Source organism: Electrophorus electricus, chromosome 10 (genome assembly GCF_041902795.1).
Source record: "Electrophorus electricus isolate QZ-2024a chromosome 10, ASM4190279v1, whole genome shotgun sequence".
In the NCBI taxonomy this organism is placed as follows: domain Eukaryota; kingdom Metazoa; phylum Chordata; class Actinopteri; order Gymnotiformes; family Gymnotidae; genus Electrophorus; species Electrophorus electricus.
Window position 1 is genome coordinate 14,986,660 of NC_137506.1, and position 17,714 is coordinate 15,004,373.

Sequence of the window (17,714 nt, forward strand, 5' to 3'; positions counted from 1 at the left end):
CTCGTTCTCCCTCTGCCTGTCTGTCTTTATCTCTCTTGCTAGCTCCTCCCTTTTACATCTCTGATTCTGTACAGTTGAGCTGGATCGTTGTGTTTGCAGTGTGATTTACCTCTGGGATTTAGTGATAGGTACAGATATAGAAAGAGCTTAGTAGAGGAACCCTGCACCCTCGTGCACTGTGGGGCTGGACTGGGGGTGGCAGCAGGAGCAGGCAGAGGATGGATGGTCCTACTGCAGGGGAGAGGAGATGTGTTTGGGGTAAAAAGTAGATTGCCTTTCTTCACCCTCTCAGGGATACAAACAAAAACAAAGCAGAATTACGAGGCCATAAAAGAAGAGTAAGAGGTGACACTTATTCATGGTGACTTGGAGGTCTTTTTTGTTCATAATATATTTTAACAGTAGCTGATGTACACTGCAGTGAAGTATTCCACTCTGTGCCAGGGCTGTAATTGGGAAAGCCCTGATTCCCGGTTTATAACAGTCCACTGACATAAGTGACGTTGGTGGTCAGAGGCAGGCTGGTGCACTCCGTTTGGTTCCACGGTGATCTTTATGCCTTTGTAGAACCCAGGGAGGAATCTAAGGAGGCTGTGGAGATCAGGGATATGAAGCTTGATCCTGAGACAGCAGGAAGGAACCATGAAACACATGAGATATCTTTACAGTGGCCTATAGATCAGTTAAGCTTTTTCCTTAATGGACTAGACTAACCTTACTGACTGGTCTAGTTTTTATAGCCAGCTTTCTACCATTACAGTTCCCTAAGCAGAACGCTTAACCCTAACAGACACTCTACCTGTGTTTAAGAGGCATTACTGCAGTGGAATGGTGAATGGAAGACAAAGCCTTGATTTCAGCGTAAAGCTTTATGTCAGTGCTTTAGAGGTGTACATGATGTTTGCTTCCCCTGGGGTTCTGGGGAGGGTAAGGTGAACATGGAATAATGCCTTGGGGAATTCACATTAATGTCTTTTACATCCTGCATCCTTGCATTTGAGCCAGTGCTTACTTCGTTAAGTATGTCCTCTGGTTTTACATGTCTGGGTAATAAATCTGGGTGGAAGAATTGATCAAATCCAGCAGTACAGCAGCCTTGAGCTGGAGGTGCAAGACAAGGGGCAAAAGCTCAGCTCTAGAGACATCGAGTCCGCTATGAAATGTCCAGGGAGGAATTCTGTATGTAAAACTGGACTGAGGGAAAATTGTTTGTATAGTTTTATCTCTTCGTAACTAGAATTTCCTAAACAATGAGTTGAGATTAGAAAGATGTTCTCTGTTACTCCTTCCATAAAGAATAGTTTATGAGTTTAAAATTAATCGAGTTCAGGTTGGCCTAAGTACCCCTCACCCGCCAACCTACTTTCATTGCACCCTCTTGGCATTCATCCAGCCCAGCTAATTTCAGAACAACAGGACCCTCAGTGCTAACCAAGGCGCCACATTGATTTTATTGCACTCTTGTCTAGATCAAAATAGAAAAAATAGACGTGTTTCATTACAGATTTGACAGATGACACTGCATCTGTAATACGTCATCTGTAATACGACTTCATCAGACAGCTTTTATTCTCTTTCCTCTGTATAGGGACTATGCGACCCTTCTGTTTTGAATGTAGGGTGTTGGTAAGTACATGTCATTTTTGTCAGTTAGAACCACTTGTCTTTGTCCTGGCTGCCTGGGTCTGGTCTTAGAGCCGTGTCATCAGTCATGCTTGTTAAAATTCATTTTAAAAACATAACTGGGGCAGCAATCTTGTCTTTATGCCACATGGTTTAGTTGGCACTTTGCTTTGCAGTTCATATTTCTCGCAGCCTCAGGGCATGGTCAGGAAAGCTGAGATCTATACACTGGAAAGAAAGAGCTATGTAGAACTGCCAGTGTATTTAAAGGCTTACAGTGTAAATAGCACAGCAGAAGTTGCAACACAACACAATTCTTTGCTTGTGGCATTTTGAATATGCTTGCTAAATAAAACTAAAATTAATCTCTGTCCCTCTCTCACTCAGATCTTTTCATTGCAGATTGATCAGAGTTGTGGGAGTGTCTGAGAGCAAGTTTTAGGCTGCACTACAGGGTTTCTGTGTGTCCTGCTCAATAGGCCTCTGTCCCTTCTCCTGAAGTACATGGTAGACCTGCAGACTGAGCAGTCTCTTTATGGACCCTGAAAAGAAATCAAACTATAAATGAATGAAAACTCTTATAAGATGACATTTTAGCCCACAGAAATACTAAGCAATATTTTCACATAGATTGTAGTATGAAATTTTACATGTCCAGGATTTTGGCCTTCAGATATGTGCTAGTTTGGTTAGACTGGCTCTTTATATTTTAATTTCATGCTTCATCTTTTTTCAGGTTCATTTTCATAATATACATGTTGGTTTTTCTTCAACAAACCTATTTTCCACATACAGTTTGTAATTAAAGCATATGTAATAATGTCAACACCTTCAGCTCTCCCTAAGGGCAAATAGAAAAAAAATCATCTTTTTGAATGTCAGAAGTCTGTGTTCTGGTAGACTTAACCTCTTACATAATAAACACAGCAATACCCAAACTTTTACACTATAACCTCACACAAATGAACACCATATAACCTAGTTTAATACAATATAGCCCAGTGGAACACACAAAAATAGTGAACAGAGACAGGTACCCCAGCATAATGCAGAAAAACTGAACACACAAACAGATAATCCATCATAATGCAATAATACTGAACACACAGATAATCCAGCATAATGTAGAAATACTGAACACACAGACAGCTGATCCATCATAATGCAGAAATACTGAACATACAGACAGGTAATCCAGCATAATTCAGTAAAATTAGCTGAACTCACTTTGTAGCACAGGCAGACAGCTGTATTCACACCCAGGTCTTCCTGGGGGTAAATGTGTCATCATTTATCGTGTTCCCCTCACGGAGAGGGTTGCTTAGTCCAAGGTCGTTCCCCTCATGGCCTCCCACATCTGACACCACTGATTGTTGTATATTCACCAAAGCCTGGACATCGTTACATCTGCAGTTACATCATAAGTTCTAAAGTGACTGGTTATGCTGTATTTGCTTGTTGTTGTTTTTGTCAGGAGGTACCGATACCTGAAAATCAAGTCTAATTACATGTCCAAACAGCAACCACAGCTGCAGGTGAACCTTCAGACTGTACACCGTAAGAGCCACCAAGCAATTTTGCCATCTAATGTTGAAAGACATTTACAGCCTGCTGAATGTAATGTTGTGTTAACCTTGTGGACTTTCTGACATGCAAGGTAACCAGAAAAAGAAAGAACCAGGCAGAACCAGGCACCACTTTCCAACAGGCTGATGTGCAGTATAACTATAGCAGCAAAACCTCTAGAGAATGAATGATTGTTTCTGTTACAGAGAGGGTTGGTGGGAGAGGTGCAGGTGAAGGTGCCATTGTGGATATAGAGGGACATGTTCCTGGTCTCTGCTCCCTCCATGTCAGCAAGAAGATTGCATAACATTTATATTGAAATTTTACAAATAAATCTTGCTTGGCTTTCATAGATCTCTATTATGGATGAGTGGGTACCCATATGATTAGGACCTTTTCTCACTTAGCTGGGAAGGCGGTTATGAGTTTGAAGGGATGGACTTTATAATTAAAGGTAATGGATGAAGCACAGTAATGTTTCCAGACAATAAAACAGATAGAAACTGGACCTCATCCATCGACTCAACAAATGAATGTCGAAAGCCAGGAACAAGGATGTGTCAATAACACATCAAGGTACAAGAAACTGAAAATGTTAATAAACCGAACACTTTGACCAAGGTGATCAAGAAATATCATGTGGAGTTCCACTCAAAAATGTGTGTGTGTGTGTACAGGGCAGATTTTGTGATTTGGGGGCCCTAGGTAAAAGACAGGAATGCCCCTTTCTCTCAGCTTCCATGTTCACTTGTCCAGCCTGCTATTGTACCTGACTTTCAGGTCTATCTGTACAGTACTAGTGATGTACAGGAGGGTGTGTCTGACCTTCAGGTCTATCTGTACAGTACTAGTGATGTACAGGAGGGTGTGTCTGACCTTCAGGTCTATCTGTACAGTACTAGTGATGTACAGGAGGGTATGTCTGACCTTCAGGTCTATCTGTACAGTACTAGTGATGTACAGGAGGGTATGTCTGACCTTCAGGTCTATCTGTACAGTACTAGTGATGTACAGGAGGGTATGTCTGACCTTCAGGTCTATCTGTAGAGTACTAGTGATGTACAGGAGGGTATGTCTGACCTTCAGGTCTATCTGTAGAGTACTAGTGATGTACAGGAGGGTGTATCTGACCTTCAGGTCTATCTGTACAGTACTAGTGATGTACAGGAGGGTGTGTCTGACCTTCAGGTCTATCTGTAGAGTACTAGTGATGTACAGGAGGGTATGTCTGACCTTCAGGTCTATCTGTAGAGTACTAGTGATGTACAGGAGGGTGTGTCTGACCTTCAGGTCTATCTGTACAGTACTAGTGATGTACAAGAAAGTGTGTCTGACCTTCAGGTCTATCTGTACAGTACTAGTGATGTACAGGAGGGTGTGTCTGACCTTCAGGTCTATCTGTACAGTACTAGTGATGTACAGGAGGGTGTGTCTGACCTTCAGGTCTATCTGTAGAGTACTAGTGATGTACAGGAGGGTGTGTCTGACCTTCAGGTCTATCTGTACAGTACTAGTGATGTACAAGAAAGTGTGTCTGACCTTCAGGTCTATCTGTACAGTACTAGTGATGTACAGGAGGGTGTGTCTGACCTTCAGGTCTATCTGTACAGTACTAGTGATGTACAGGAGGGTGTGTCTGACCTTCAGGTCTATCTGTAGAGTACTAGTGATGTACAGGAGGGTGTGTCTGACCTTCAGGTCTATCTGTACAGTACTAGTGATGTACAGGAGGGTATGTCTGACCTTCAGGTCTATCTGTACAGTACTAGTGATGTACAGGAGGGTGTGTCTGACCTTCAGGTCTATCTGTAGAGTACTAGTGATGTACAGGAGGGTATGTCTGACCTTCAGGTCTATCTGTAGAGTACTAGTGATGTACAGGAGGGTGTGTCTGACCTTCAGGTCTATCTGTACAGTACTAGTGATGTACAAGAAAGTGTGTCTGACCTTCAGGTCTATCTGTACAGTACTAGTGATGTACAGGAGGGTGTGTCTGACCTTCAGGTCTATCTGTACAGTACTAGTGATGTACAGGAGGGTGTGTCTGACCTTCAGGTCTATCTGTAGAGTACTAGTGATGTACAGGAGGGTGTGTCTGACCTTCAGGTCTATCTGTACAGTACTAGTGATGTACAAGAAAGTGTGTCTGACCTTCAGGTCTATCTGTACAGTACTAGTGATGTACAGGAGGGTGTGTCTGACCTTCAGGTCTATCTGTACAGTACTAGTGATGTACAGGAGGGTGTGTCTGACCTTCAGGTCTATCTGTAGAGTACTAGTGATGTACAGGAGGGTGTGTCTGACCTTCAGGTCTATCTGTACAGTACTAGTGATGTACAAGAAAGTGTGTCTGACCTTCAGGTCTATCTGTACAGTACTAGTGATGTACAGGAGGGTGTGTCTGACCTTCAGGTCTATCTGTACAGTACTAGTGATGTACAGGAGGGTGTGTCTGACCTTCAGGTCTATCTGTAGAGTACTAGTGATGTACAGGAGGGTGTGTCTGACCTTCAGGTCTATCTGTACAGTACTAGTGATGTACAGGAGGGTATGTCTGACCTTCAGGTCTATCTGTACAGTACTAGTGATGTACAGGAGGGTGTGTCTGACCTTCAGGTCTATCTGTAGAGTACTAGTGATGTACAGGAGGGTATGTCTGACCTTCAGGTCTATCTGTAGAGTACTAGTGATGTACAGGAGGGTGTGTCTGACCTTCAGGTCTATCTGTACAGTACTAGTGATGTACAGGAGGGTGTGTCTGACCTTCAGGTCTATCTGTACAGTACTAGTGATGTACAGGAGGGTGTGTCTGACCTTCAGGTCTATCTGTACTAGTGATGATTTCAGGCATCCAGTGACAAATGTTCTGCTTTCTTCCCTCTTTGCATGCTTCTCTGCTCCTTTCAGATAACTTTGTTTATCACTCAGGAAATCCCCGAAGCACAACCTAACCACCCTTGTAGGGCTGTACGATATGATGATACATATCATGTGATGATAAAATTTTCATATTATGCTCATATGAAATATCATTTATTTCCATGTGAAAGTGAATATATATATATATATATATATATATATATATATATATATATATATATATATATATATATATATATATATATATATTGCTGCTACAATTCAAGCTTTGATCAAAATATAACAAAATTATTTGTTATATATTTTGTTTGCAACCATAGGTGAAAAAGTATTTTCTATTTGTATTTTATTAATAATAATAATTAGTAATATTTTATATATTCTTATATTCCTAATTGTAAGGTTCTAAATATAAAGAGAAAATTTATCAAATATGCGTAATTGGCAATTATATAATTCAATGCCAATAAGAAATATGTGTCTATTTTATAAACTATTTATTACTTGAATTTACAGAAACTGTGCTATATGTATTGTTATCTGCATATGAAAAGACTTATATCACGATATGAGATGTTGGTCATATTGCACAGCACATATTGCTAATCGCTTGTTTGCCTGCACCAGCCTGCACTCACACATTGGCATCATTACATGAAAACATGGAACAGACCATTAAAACAAGATCAGACTATTGAACATATTTGCTACAGTAGCAGACAATATGCTGTAAAAATATATATATTCATATATATTTAAGAATATGATGGATCTTGTCTGAAGTTATTTAATATCTACATATAAATCTCGTTAGTATTTATCCCTTGGTTTATGGGGGCTCTAGGCACTGCCTACCTTGGCCTAGTGCAAAGACCGTGCTGTGAGTGTCTGTGTGTGACTGATCACAGTGTCCTCTGTAAGAGGGCAGTACAGTACACTTTATCTTCTGTAAAGACCTCACACTAGCTTCATTTACAAGCAGCCGAATAATAGTTAGTATTCATAGCTTAATCAGAATAGAAAGTCTTCAAATGCCTCAATCTGAATAATCTAATTGAACTCAAACTGAATGGAATTTCAGCCCAATTGAAAAAGGAAGAATACTGACCATGTAAACCCTTGAAAACATTTGCTTTCACAATCTGAACCTTTACAGGCTTTTTGCGGGTTCATTTCCTTCACACACCTACACTATGGACAGAACATCTGAGAAAATGTTTTTGTTATGGTAACCTGAACACTAAGTGAACCTCCTCAGATGTATGAAAAGTTTTGTTTGGATTCTAGCTACACTGTTGTTAGAACAGGCTTCTATGTAATGGCGTTAGGTAATAAAGAAACAAGAAAGGCAAATGTATCCTGTTACAGTTACAAAAAAAGGTTTGAATTATGTGCCATGCATTGTGTTCCTGCCCTGAGTGCATTCTTTTTTTGTGTGTTTAGTGTACAGTAACATGAACGCTGCTGGATTTCAAACATCCAGTGAAGCTTTGAATATGTACGCTTCACTTGTAAACATCACCATTGCATGTGATTGTGTCACAGGTTTTGCTCAGCCATCGCTCACTCTCTCACACATACTTCTTTTAAAAGGCCAAATACACACTGCAGGTCTGATACTGAAGTAAGAACTGATCTGATATCTTAAACCAATAAAGGAGATCTGTGTAACAGGCTTGGATCAGCGGACTTGGTGGACTCTACAGCAGCTTAGAATACAGAGCTTCACTGTCCTTCATAGTGGAGGTAACCATGGCAATATGCTGAGGTCAAAGAGTGCAGGATAGCGGGTGAAGTGGACGAAGGATGGAGGAGAGGGAAGTACAGAGTGGCTGCTGTAAGGTGAGAGTCTGGCTGAAGGTTTATACTGACAGCAGGAATGTGTGTGGTTTTAATTGGAACAGGCCGCCTCTCTCTGCTGCAGCATGTGTGCAAGGCCTTTCGATTAGCTGAACTAGTGCCTTGTGCTGTCAGAGACGCTGGGGGGGGGGGGGGTCAGTAAGAACACTGGAACTGAGCTAATTCTGTTTAAATCCTGACGGCAGGTTCGAGATACATCGTTCAGAATATTGGCGCCGCAAAAACAAAGCCCAATAATTAATTTCTTACCCATTATAATCACAAGTACAAAAACAAAATGGTTAACCTTCTTACTAACAGGCATTTAATAGTACCTACCTGTAACAATAACTACTTGTATTATTGACTTTCTGTACCATTAGTTACCTGTGCCATTAATTTTCTGTGCCCTTACCTATTTGTACTATTAACTACCTGTACCGTTAACTATCTGTTCTGCTTGGTGGTGCAGCATGAAAGAAGAGAGGGATGCAAAGTGCCAAAGAAAAGTGTGGGGCAAAAATGAACAAACAAGCAAACAAACAAGCGAATAAACAAATAAGTAAAGAAGTCTTCTATACACAGCTAAGCCCGCAGGCCACACTCTTTGATTCTCAGACTTAGAATGAATCAGTGAATGAATCAATGAATCCTGAACGGTTTACAGAATTTAAAATTTAAGCCTCCACACTGTTTTTGTGGGTTGTGAACTCTTCTACACATTATTTTGAAATCTAAGGTGTATATAACACTTAGCTATATCTAATTATGCTGTTCCACTAAAACTGCTTTGAGGGAATATTCAGAAACTTAAGAGCTGCACTTCACACAACCCTTAAGTTGTGAGTTGTGATTATACACTAAACCTGGATAATTGGTGGTTTTCTGCTAATGGGGAACTGGGGAACACCTAATTGAAAAAATAAAAAGGGTCTCGAATCTGATTGACATGTGTGGGGTGGATGGGCATCATCAGTGTTTAATGAGAACCTTAATTGTGCATTTGTGGATGGTTTAATGTTACGTCAGATATAAATGTAGTAATATTACCATATGCATAAGAATCCATCTCTTTAGGTAAACTAGAGCCCCCTTGCTAAGATTAATAGTTCAGCACAGATAGTTCAGCACATTCATTAGGTTTGGTCTGATAGAGAAAAAATGCAATACTTCAGCAATTTGCTTATCACAAACAGATATAAGTAATAAAGATTTCTCCTCTCACTTTATACGGGTCATTATCTTAGTGGTTATGTATATCACACTTCTCATGGTTTTGAAGGATAAGTCCTGGTTCTGATCCATTTCTTTTACTATTTCAGGCAGCTCGGATGTAATTATTCTAACCCTCATTCTTCCCATCCGGGTCTCTGTGTCTTTCGTAGGATCCCTCACTCTCTCTGCTGCTACATGATAAGCTACAGGTTCCCAGCAGCCCAAGGAAGGCCTGGAATGAGCGTGACAGCCGCTGTGAAGTGTGCTCCACCCACCTGAGCCAGCTAAAGCAGGAGGCCGTGCACATGGTGTTGAGCCTGGACCAGTGTGATGTGTCACCTGCCTCCCCACCCTCCATCGCCGCCCTGCTGGGCTCCCGGAGTGTCCTCACACCACCTCGAGACTGGGCCTACCTGCCTGGGGCATACCAATCCTCCGCTTCCTCCATCACCGTTCCCACCTCAGCCTCCAGTGGCTCTGCCCCCTGCGGTACGGCCTCCAACACCAACAGCTCTCACCACCTTGTGAACCCCAAGCATGGCACCAAGCCCAGCACCCTGGGCGTGAGCAGTGTGGTGGAGAGGAAGGGTGCTCCCTCTGCTCATGGCAGCAAGCAGAGTGGCCCGCCGTTGCCTCAGCCAGCCACCAGCCCTGGAAACGGCAGCATCAGTGCACCACACCTGGAGGGCGTCTGGTCACCTGCACATCTGTCCCGTGCCAATGGGGTCACCCTCTACCCTTATCAGGTAGAATGTGGGTTTAATGCCCTAAGCTATTTGTCATGTAGTTCACTGCCTGAGAGTTGTGTGTTTGCATATTTGAGTTAATGCGGTAATGTGATAAGCTGGTGGCTCAGATCAAGGGGTTTTACTGGACACGTTCCCAGTACACTGTACTCAAGAAAAGCAGAATGTTTTATATGAATTCTCTTTTTGCTTCTATGAGTAGTTAGTTCTGCCACTTCGCTGACCTCCAGTCTGATGCCAGATGCTCATGTTCCAAACATATTATCCATAATTCAGAAGGATGTAGTCTGTGCACCAGAGAAGTTAAAGATGTGATTATTGCTTTTGGATTGAATAATAAGTTGAATAATAATAATAAATGAGTTTATTTTAGGTGTTGAAAGCCATACCTCCGTGGGTAGGCACAGGCTCTCTCCTATTTAACTCTCTCCTAAATGACGCTGCACTAATTCAGGCCTTATCTGCAGTAAAGAGTTTATCTGAGTATAAAATGACATCAAGTCCACTTTAGTGCAGATATGAGAGCCTGGTCTAGCACAGTGTCATAGCTAGAGTAAGTATACAGAACTGAAGATCTAATACAATAGGGAGATGCCTTTATTTTATCAAAGTATAACTGAATTAAACCCTGTGAGCTGATTAGATCATGCAATTTATGGAGCCAGAAACATACATGGATGGAGATAAAAGGGAGAGACAGAGAGAGAGACAGACAGACAGACAGACAAACAGACAGACAGACAGACAGACAGATAGATAGATAGATAGATAGATAGATAGATAGATAGATAGATAGATAGATAGATAGATAGATAGATAGATAGATAGATAGATAGATAGATAGATAGATAGATAGATAGATAGATAGATAGATAGATAGATAGAGAGGGATAATCTCTGTGGTTTCTAAGGGTGAGGAATTAGAGTGCCATTATACTGTAACCTTAGCCTGGTCTCTATGAAACCTGCCATCTCTGCTGTGGTGTCTAGATTTGAAGTGATTTACACATAATGAAGTTGTGCAATAGTGTTGTACTCCTTCAGCCTCCAGCAGTTTCGCTGGGGAGATGAACGATCCTCCAACCTCCCCAACCCCCCTCATCCCCCATCTCCCCCCCCCCCCCAAAAAAAAAAGATGACACAGGCCCTCATTTTAAAAACATGCTGTTTGTTTGTCATTTTGTGGAACCTCAGACATTCCAACATTTTAGCAAGGAAATAAACATTTTGGCTTAAAGAAAGTGACTACATTTGGAACACTGCACTATACCAAACAGCACTGTTATCTGATTCTGCACTATACCAAACACAGTGCTGTGCTACTGATTTTATGGGATTATTTCTAACATACATCTTCCTTCAGAACTTGCTTCTGAGCAATGCGTCACCTGATGCTGTATCTAAATTGGGATTTATGCATGGAATAAGACACAAGCAAACAAACAGAACATTCTTAATTGGGTACATGCTAGTTTCACTTTAACACTAATTACACTTCAACAGTGAAATAACACATCCGAAATCACAGTGCATAGATGCATAGACACACACACACAAACACACACACACACACACACACTCTCTCTCTCTCTCTCTCTCTCTCTCTCTCTCTCTCTCTCTCTCTCTCTGTGTCTTTTTACTGTCTCATCAAGTTCAGTCATTTGCCAGACAGCAGACCAAGAAAATGGTATGGGTTCATGTTTGCCTTCTACCTGGCTTTTTGGATAAACAAAGCCATTTTGTGTGTGTTTGGCACACTAATAGAGCTACAGTGTTGATGTACATTTAAAAGAAATGAGAGAGAGAGAGAAGTCAGGTTGTGATGTAAGTAGAGACATGCCTCAATGAGTAGTCTGTCCAAAATTAAAGTTAGTCATAAATCATTTGGCAGTGAGATATTTGGTTCACTTGATGGGTTTTGGTTTGATCTCTAACTACTTAAAAGTAACTAACTACTTAAATTCACACTCTGGTAAATAAATACATTCTTTCTCATATGGAAACACTTTTTAACCAAAGGATGCGTTTGGTCTAGCTCAGACAACCTTGTTGGCCGGGAGTGTCCTGCAGTAAGCTCCTGATGCCCACTTCAGTCCCCGAGGACTCTCATGGCAGGTTCTCTCTTAGCTGGGCCAGTCTTATCTTCCAGCTGAAGTGTGTGGAACTGAACAGGATGTTGGGAAAACTGTAGATGGACACACCCTCAACAAAAAATAATTTCTGGTCCCATCTGATGCAGTCTGTTCTTCCAGGATTTTGATTCTCCACTAACTCTTCTTCTCTTTTTATCTGTTGGTCTCTCTCGCTCTCTCTCTCTCTCTTTCATTATGTTGACTTTCCCATTGCAGAGCTCATATCTGTTTGCCTCATCTCAGCGTTCCCACAGTGATATCTCTGCTCTCCACTGCTGTTTACTTTAGCTCAGATGTATTTTATTCTCTTCTTCTTATTTTCTTCAGTTCTTCTGTTTTGTTCTTTGGTTCTATTCTTTACTTCTTCTGTTTTGATCTCTCTACTCCCCTCTCACTTCACACTCTCTATTTCTGGCTCACACTCACACACATCTCTCTCTCTCTCTCTCTCTCTCTCTCTCTCTAGCTTTCTTTCTGTCTGTCTCCGTTCCTGTGCCTTGGGGACTGTTTTTTGCACAGGAAGCTGTTGAGTACTGTGATGTAGAGACTCTCAGATAGTGTTAATTACTCTGGGCGTGAGACTTTGTTAGAGAAACAGTTTGTATGCCACACACAGAGTTCAGTAGTGAGTCTCTTCTCTCCCTCAAGCCTTGCATCTCAGTGTCTTTACAAACCCTAATGAGACCCTCATCAGCCTCAACATGTTAACTGTATGTTTGCTAAAGCTTTAAAGTACAGTTGCACGGAACTGTTCTGCATGGCCTGGAGGTGCTTTAGGCAGGACAGCTGTTTGCCTTCCGCACTCGCTCCGCCCTTCACTTCTGCTTCTCCACTGTTAGCTGTTGGTGTCCACATGTGAGTGATTTCAGCTGGTGGGAAAGGGCTGATCCTAGATCAGGTGCTCTGTGGTCTTAAACTTGGATTTTAGTCTTACATGCAAAATGCACTGAGCACGGAGTGGGTCTTTAATGTTGTGGCACTTATGCAGCAGCAGATGGTTGGGTTGTTGTTCAGCTGGCTAACCTGCTGGTTTTGTTTCCTGCTAAAGCTCAGAGTGACCTGTTCCATCACCTTCCATGAAACCTCCATATGGGTTGTGTCCCCCTGCCACACCTCTAATTACAACTCTCTCTTTTTCTTTTTATATTTACAGCTCTGGAAAGAATTAAGTGACCACTGCAAAATTATCAGTTTCTTTGGTTCTAGTATTTGCTATTTATAGATATGTGTTTGAGTAAAATGAACATGTTTGTTTTATTCTGTAAACTATTGGCAACATTTCTCCCAAATCCAAGTTATTGTCATTTACAGTATTTATTTGCAGAAAATGAATGGATAAATGAATAAATAAATTCATATATAGCATGATTGGACTCCTCTAGGGGGAACATGTCTGTTTTAATTAAAATGAATAACAAAGGTGTGTGTGTATAGGGGATAGCTAGAGGAATGGTAACGAACACAATAACACACATACATCTGTAGTTAATCATCTGTAATAAAGCTGTGATAATTGATTTTAGGGCAATAACTGATCACTGTTCTAAAATGAATGAATGAACTGTTACAGTTCTGTCTGCATGTGTTTGCTGTGGCCCAGGCCATTTCAATAAAGATAAATGTTGGTATATAGTAATTACAACAACAACAACATTATTATTATTATTATTATTATTATTATTATTATTATTATTAATAATAAAATGATCAGTAAGATCCATACTGAGAACAAGAGGGAAAGTTTTGGGAAAAGAGAAAGGTTTTAAGATGGCACTTAAAGGCAAAAAGTAAAGAACACTGAACAGCAGAGTCTGAGTTCTATAGTTTAGGGGCCATGATACTAACAGATCTGACCAGTCTGAATTTTGGGAATCCAGTTTGAACAGGGGAGTCATGGAGGAAAAGCTCAGATAAACAGGGCATAACTAATCCATGAATTTATAGGCTATTCCCAGGACTTTAAACTGGATGTGAATTGAGACAAGTAGTCAGTGTAACTGACTTGGACTTGGGTTATATAAGCAGATTTGCAATAAAAAAGAATTCTAGCTGCTGAGTTCTGAATATGCTATAGAGGATGTTGGTTGCTTCAGGAATTCCAGTAAAGAGAGAGTTACAGTAGTTGGGATATGAGGACATGGACCAGAGTTACAGTAGTTGGGATGTGAGGACATGGACCAGAGTTACAGTAGTTGGGATGTGAGGACATGGACCAGAGTTACAGTAGTTGGGATGTGAGGACATGGACCAGAGTTACAGTAGTTGGGATGTGAGGACATGGACCAGAGTTACAGTAGTTGGGATATGAGGACATGGACCAGAGTTACAGTAGTTGGGATATGAGGACATGGACCAGAGTTACAGTAGTTGGGATATGAGGACATGGACCAGAGTTACAGTAGTTAAAGTCCTGAATCAGAATGTCTGCATCTGTCTCATTAAGCATGGGCTGAAGACACACAATGCTTCAACGATGGACGAAAGCTTTTTTGATCCATGAACTGATTTGTGGTTCAGAAGAAAGATGGATTAAATATTAAACCCAAATTACAGATTGACAGAACCCCATCTCTATCAAGTGTAAAATTTGATCGGGGTCCAGTGTCAGAGAGTTTGAATGGAGCCAGCATTTGACATCTTGAACATCGGATATGAGGGTGCAGGGAGGCAGCGTGGTGGTGGTGGTTTTGGTGTTAACATAGTAGCAGTTGATCTGTCTTGAGCCAGGAGGACACAGATACCGGAAAATTCAACAACTTCTAATAGAGGTGTGGCATATAAGATTTATGTTTCCGGCTAATGGTAAAACAAGATGGCTGAATAACATAACTCCAATTCCCAGGTTATGTTTAATAGTGTATAAACCCTTCAATAATAGATGCAGAGTGGCAGTGTTGTTGAGCTAATGAATAAAAAAAGAAAGGAACTTTGTGTTGTCTGGCTGGTGGTTTAGGAACTAGTTAGAAAGCACTGTGGTTTGCTATCTCGGCATCTTCAAATAGCCTTTATCTTCTTTTCATCAGGATAATGAGAGTTTTACTGAGAGCATAAGAAGCCCAGCAGAAGTTCGAAGGACAAAATGAAGGTGACTTGCAACATAACAGACTAGATCTGAGAGAAAGAGAGAGACAGGTTAGATCTGACAGGTCTTTATCAGCACCAACAATCAGACTTCTGTGTCACACCTGTCTGGAGATGGAGTGTGTGTGTGTGTGTGTGTGTGTGTGTGTGTGTGTTGGGGAGTGCAGGGTGGGTGAAGGACAGGTAGAATGGGGGAGTGGGTGAAGGAGAGGAGGACAGTGATGATGAAAGATGGGTAGAGGAGGAGAATTTGAAGTAGAGGATAGTTGAGGAGGGGTGAGTTTAGTTATATATTCAGTTATATATTCTGTCATATTCTTTAGAATTTCATCATGGCAGTTTTCTAATAGTTTACAAATTTTACATGGTGCTTAGAGCCAAAATACATGAAAGAGATGTGACCATTCTGTTGTGAGGATTCTTGAGCTGATTATTTAAGTAAAAAGAAATGTTTATTGTATACTGTTTACTGTGAAAGAACAGCTGTAATTTGCTCTTTAGGTTCTGATCAAGATGCCATTATGATTAGCTGGCACATGTCCAGGGCATCCAAGAGTCCTTCAGGCATTAGCAACAGTAGAAATGATGATCTAATTTATCAGCCCACAATGCACAAATGTTTCAGTTTTGACTCTCCAGCAAACCCTGTACAGAGAATCTGCTAACTTATACAAGATCATTTTGTGTCTAATGGGATAATGGTATACAGATCAGAAGAAAAACTACTTCAAGGTTTGTACGTTTAGCACGTTGAACGTTTAAGAGACCAAATGTTCACGAGACATTGTTCCCGAGCCACTGCTCATGAAAGGCCATTGCAAGGTGACCCAGTACTTCAACCATGTACAGTAAATCTTGAACCAAGTATAGTAACAGCTTTGGCTGGTAAAGGTAACAAGGGTGAGTTTACATTTTCAGGGTATATTAAAAGCTGGCTCATCATCCAGATTTAATAGCTGCAAGATGGTGAATAAGGCAAACAGAGGCAGACAGATGCCAAAAAGAGGAGAGTGAGGAAGAGATGGGAAAAGAGGGGAAGAGATAGGATGAGACAGGAAGAGACAGGAAAAGCAGGAGGAAGAGACATAAGTGAGGCAGAGCAAGGGTGACAGAGTGAGAGAGTGAGAAAGTGAGAGAAATAGTGAGAGGACAACAGACATTTTTGAACACTGTAGGTGCCCAATAGTGGATGTCTTCTTCCCCCATCTCTTAGAGCAGCTCTGGTGATTCTGCTGCCACTGGGTGATCTACTCTTAGAGCAGCTCTGGTGATTCTGTTGCGGCTGGGTGATCTACTCTTAGAGCAGCTCTGGTGATTCTGCTGTCACAAGGTGATCTACTCTTAGAGCAGCTCTGGTGATTCTGTTGCGGCTGGGTGATCTACTCTTAGAGCAGCTCTGGTGATTCTGCTGTCACAAGGTGATCTACTCTTAGAGCAGCTCTGGTGATTCTGTTGCGGCTGGGTGATCTACTCTTAGAGCAGCTCTGGTGATTCTGCTGTCACAAGGTGATCTACTCTTAGAGCAGCTCTGGTGATTCTGCTGCTGCTGCTGGGTGATCTACTCTTAGATCAGCTCTGGTGATTCTTCTGCCACTGGGTGATCAACTTTTAGAGCAGCTGATCCTGGTCAGCACAGTGAGGCCCTGTTCTCTGGTAAGCACTGTTTTCTGGTCAACCCTGTTCTCTGGTCTGCATTGTTCTCTGGTCAGTATGGTCAGCACTGTTCTATGGTGAGCACTGTTCTCTGGTCAGCACTGTTCACTGTTCAGCACAGTCAACACTGTTCTCTAGTCAGCACTGCTTTCTTGTCAGTATGGTCAGCACTGTTCTCTGGTCCACACTATTCTCTGGTCAGCACAGTCAACCCTATTCTCTAGTCAGTATTGTCAGCACTCTTCTCTGGTCAGCCCTATTATCTGCTTAGCACTATTTGTATATCTCTACTTATCTGGACTTTTATTCAGCCTTTTTGACTGGGTTCACATCAGATATCTTGGACATCGTAGATTAGACCAGACTGACACAATTAAACAAGCATGGGCTTTAGTCTAAGTTATGATAACTTGCATGAAAACTAAATTTGGATGACAGTTCATACCCATGTGGTTGGACCCATTAGTGATCTTAGATTTTGTATTTTTAACTTTTATTCTCTTGCACAGTCTCAGTGTTTCTAGTGCCAGTGTAAATGTACACAGGGACCTTAAACGCACATATCCACAAACCTGGTTTATTTCTCCATGGGTCCAGGCAGATCTGTAAGCGTCTATCTCCTGTCCTTAAAGCTGCTTCAGTAAACCCACTGTGTTCTGCAGAGCTGTCATTCTGGGAGGTTGCTCTTCCTACATGGGATGCTTGTGGCCTTATTTGGAGCAGAGTGCTGGGGTGACCAGCAACAGCACTGTCGATGTGGGTGGGGCTGAGAGTCCAGGTTATTTTTGAAGCTCTCCAGCTCTCTCCGTGGCTCTGGTGAATTGTTATTCAGCAGACTTCTGACATGGACTAAAATACAGGGTTCAGTTGAGAATGCTGTGTGCTTCCACTGCACCCTACACCATCGCGCCCCCCCGCCCACCCTAAATCCCACACCTGAGACCACCCTCCCCCCAACCTGGGACAATGATATGGAAAA

The 17,714-nt window shown here is 41.7% G+C and overlaps 1 protein-coding gene across 5 annotated transcripts in view; it reads left to right on the top strand.

Moving 5' to 3' along the window:
* The window catches only part of kif26ba (kinesin family member 26Ba), a 75,982-nt gene that overhangs the window by 17,629 nt on the left and 40,639 nt on the right, over positions 1 to 17,714 (top strand). For all 5 annotated transcript variants that reach the window (XM_081721597.1, XM_026999851.3, XM_081721599.1 and 2 more), the window contains exon 3: positions 9,294 to 9,869. In XM_081721597.1, coding sequence (XP_081577723.1) covers positions 9,294 to 9,869 — 576 coding nt within the window. The remainder of the gene's footprint in view (positions 1 to 9,293; positions 9,870 to 17,714) is intronic.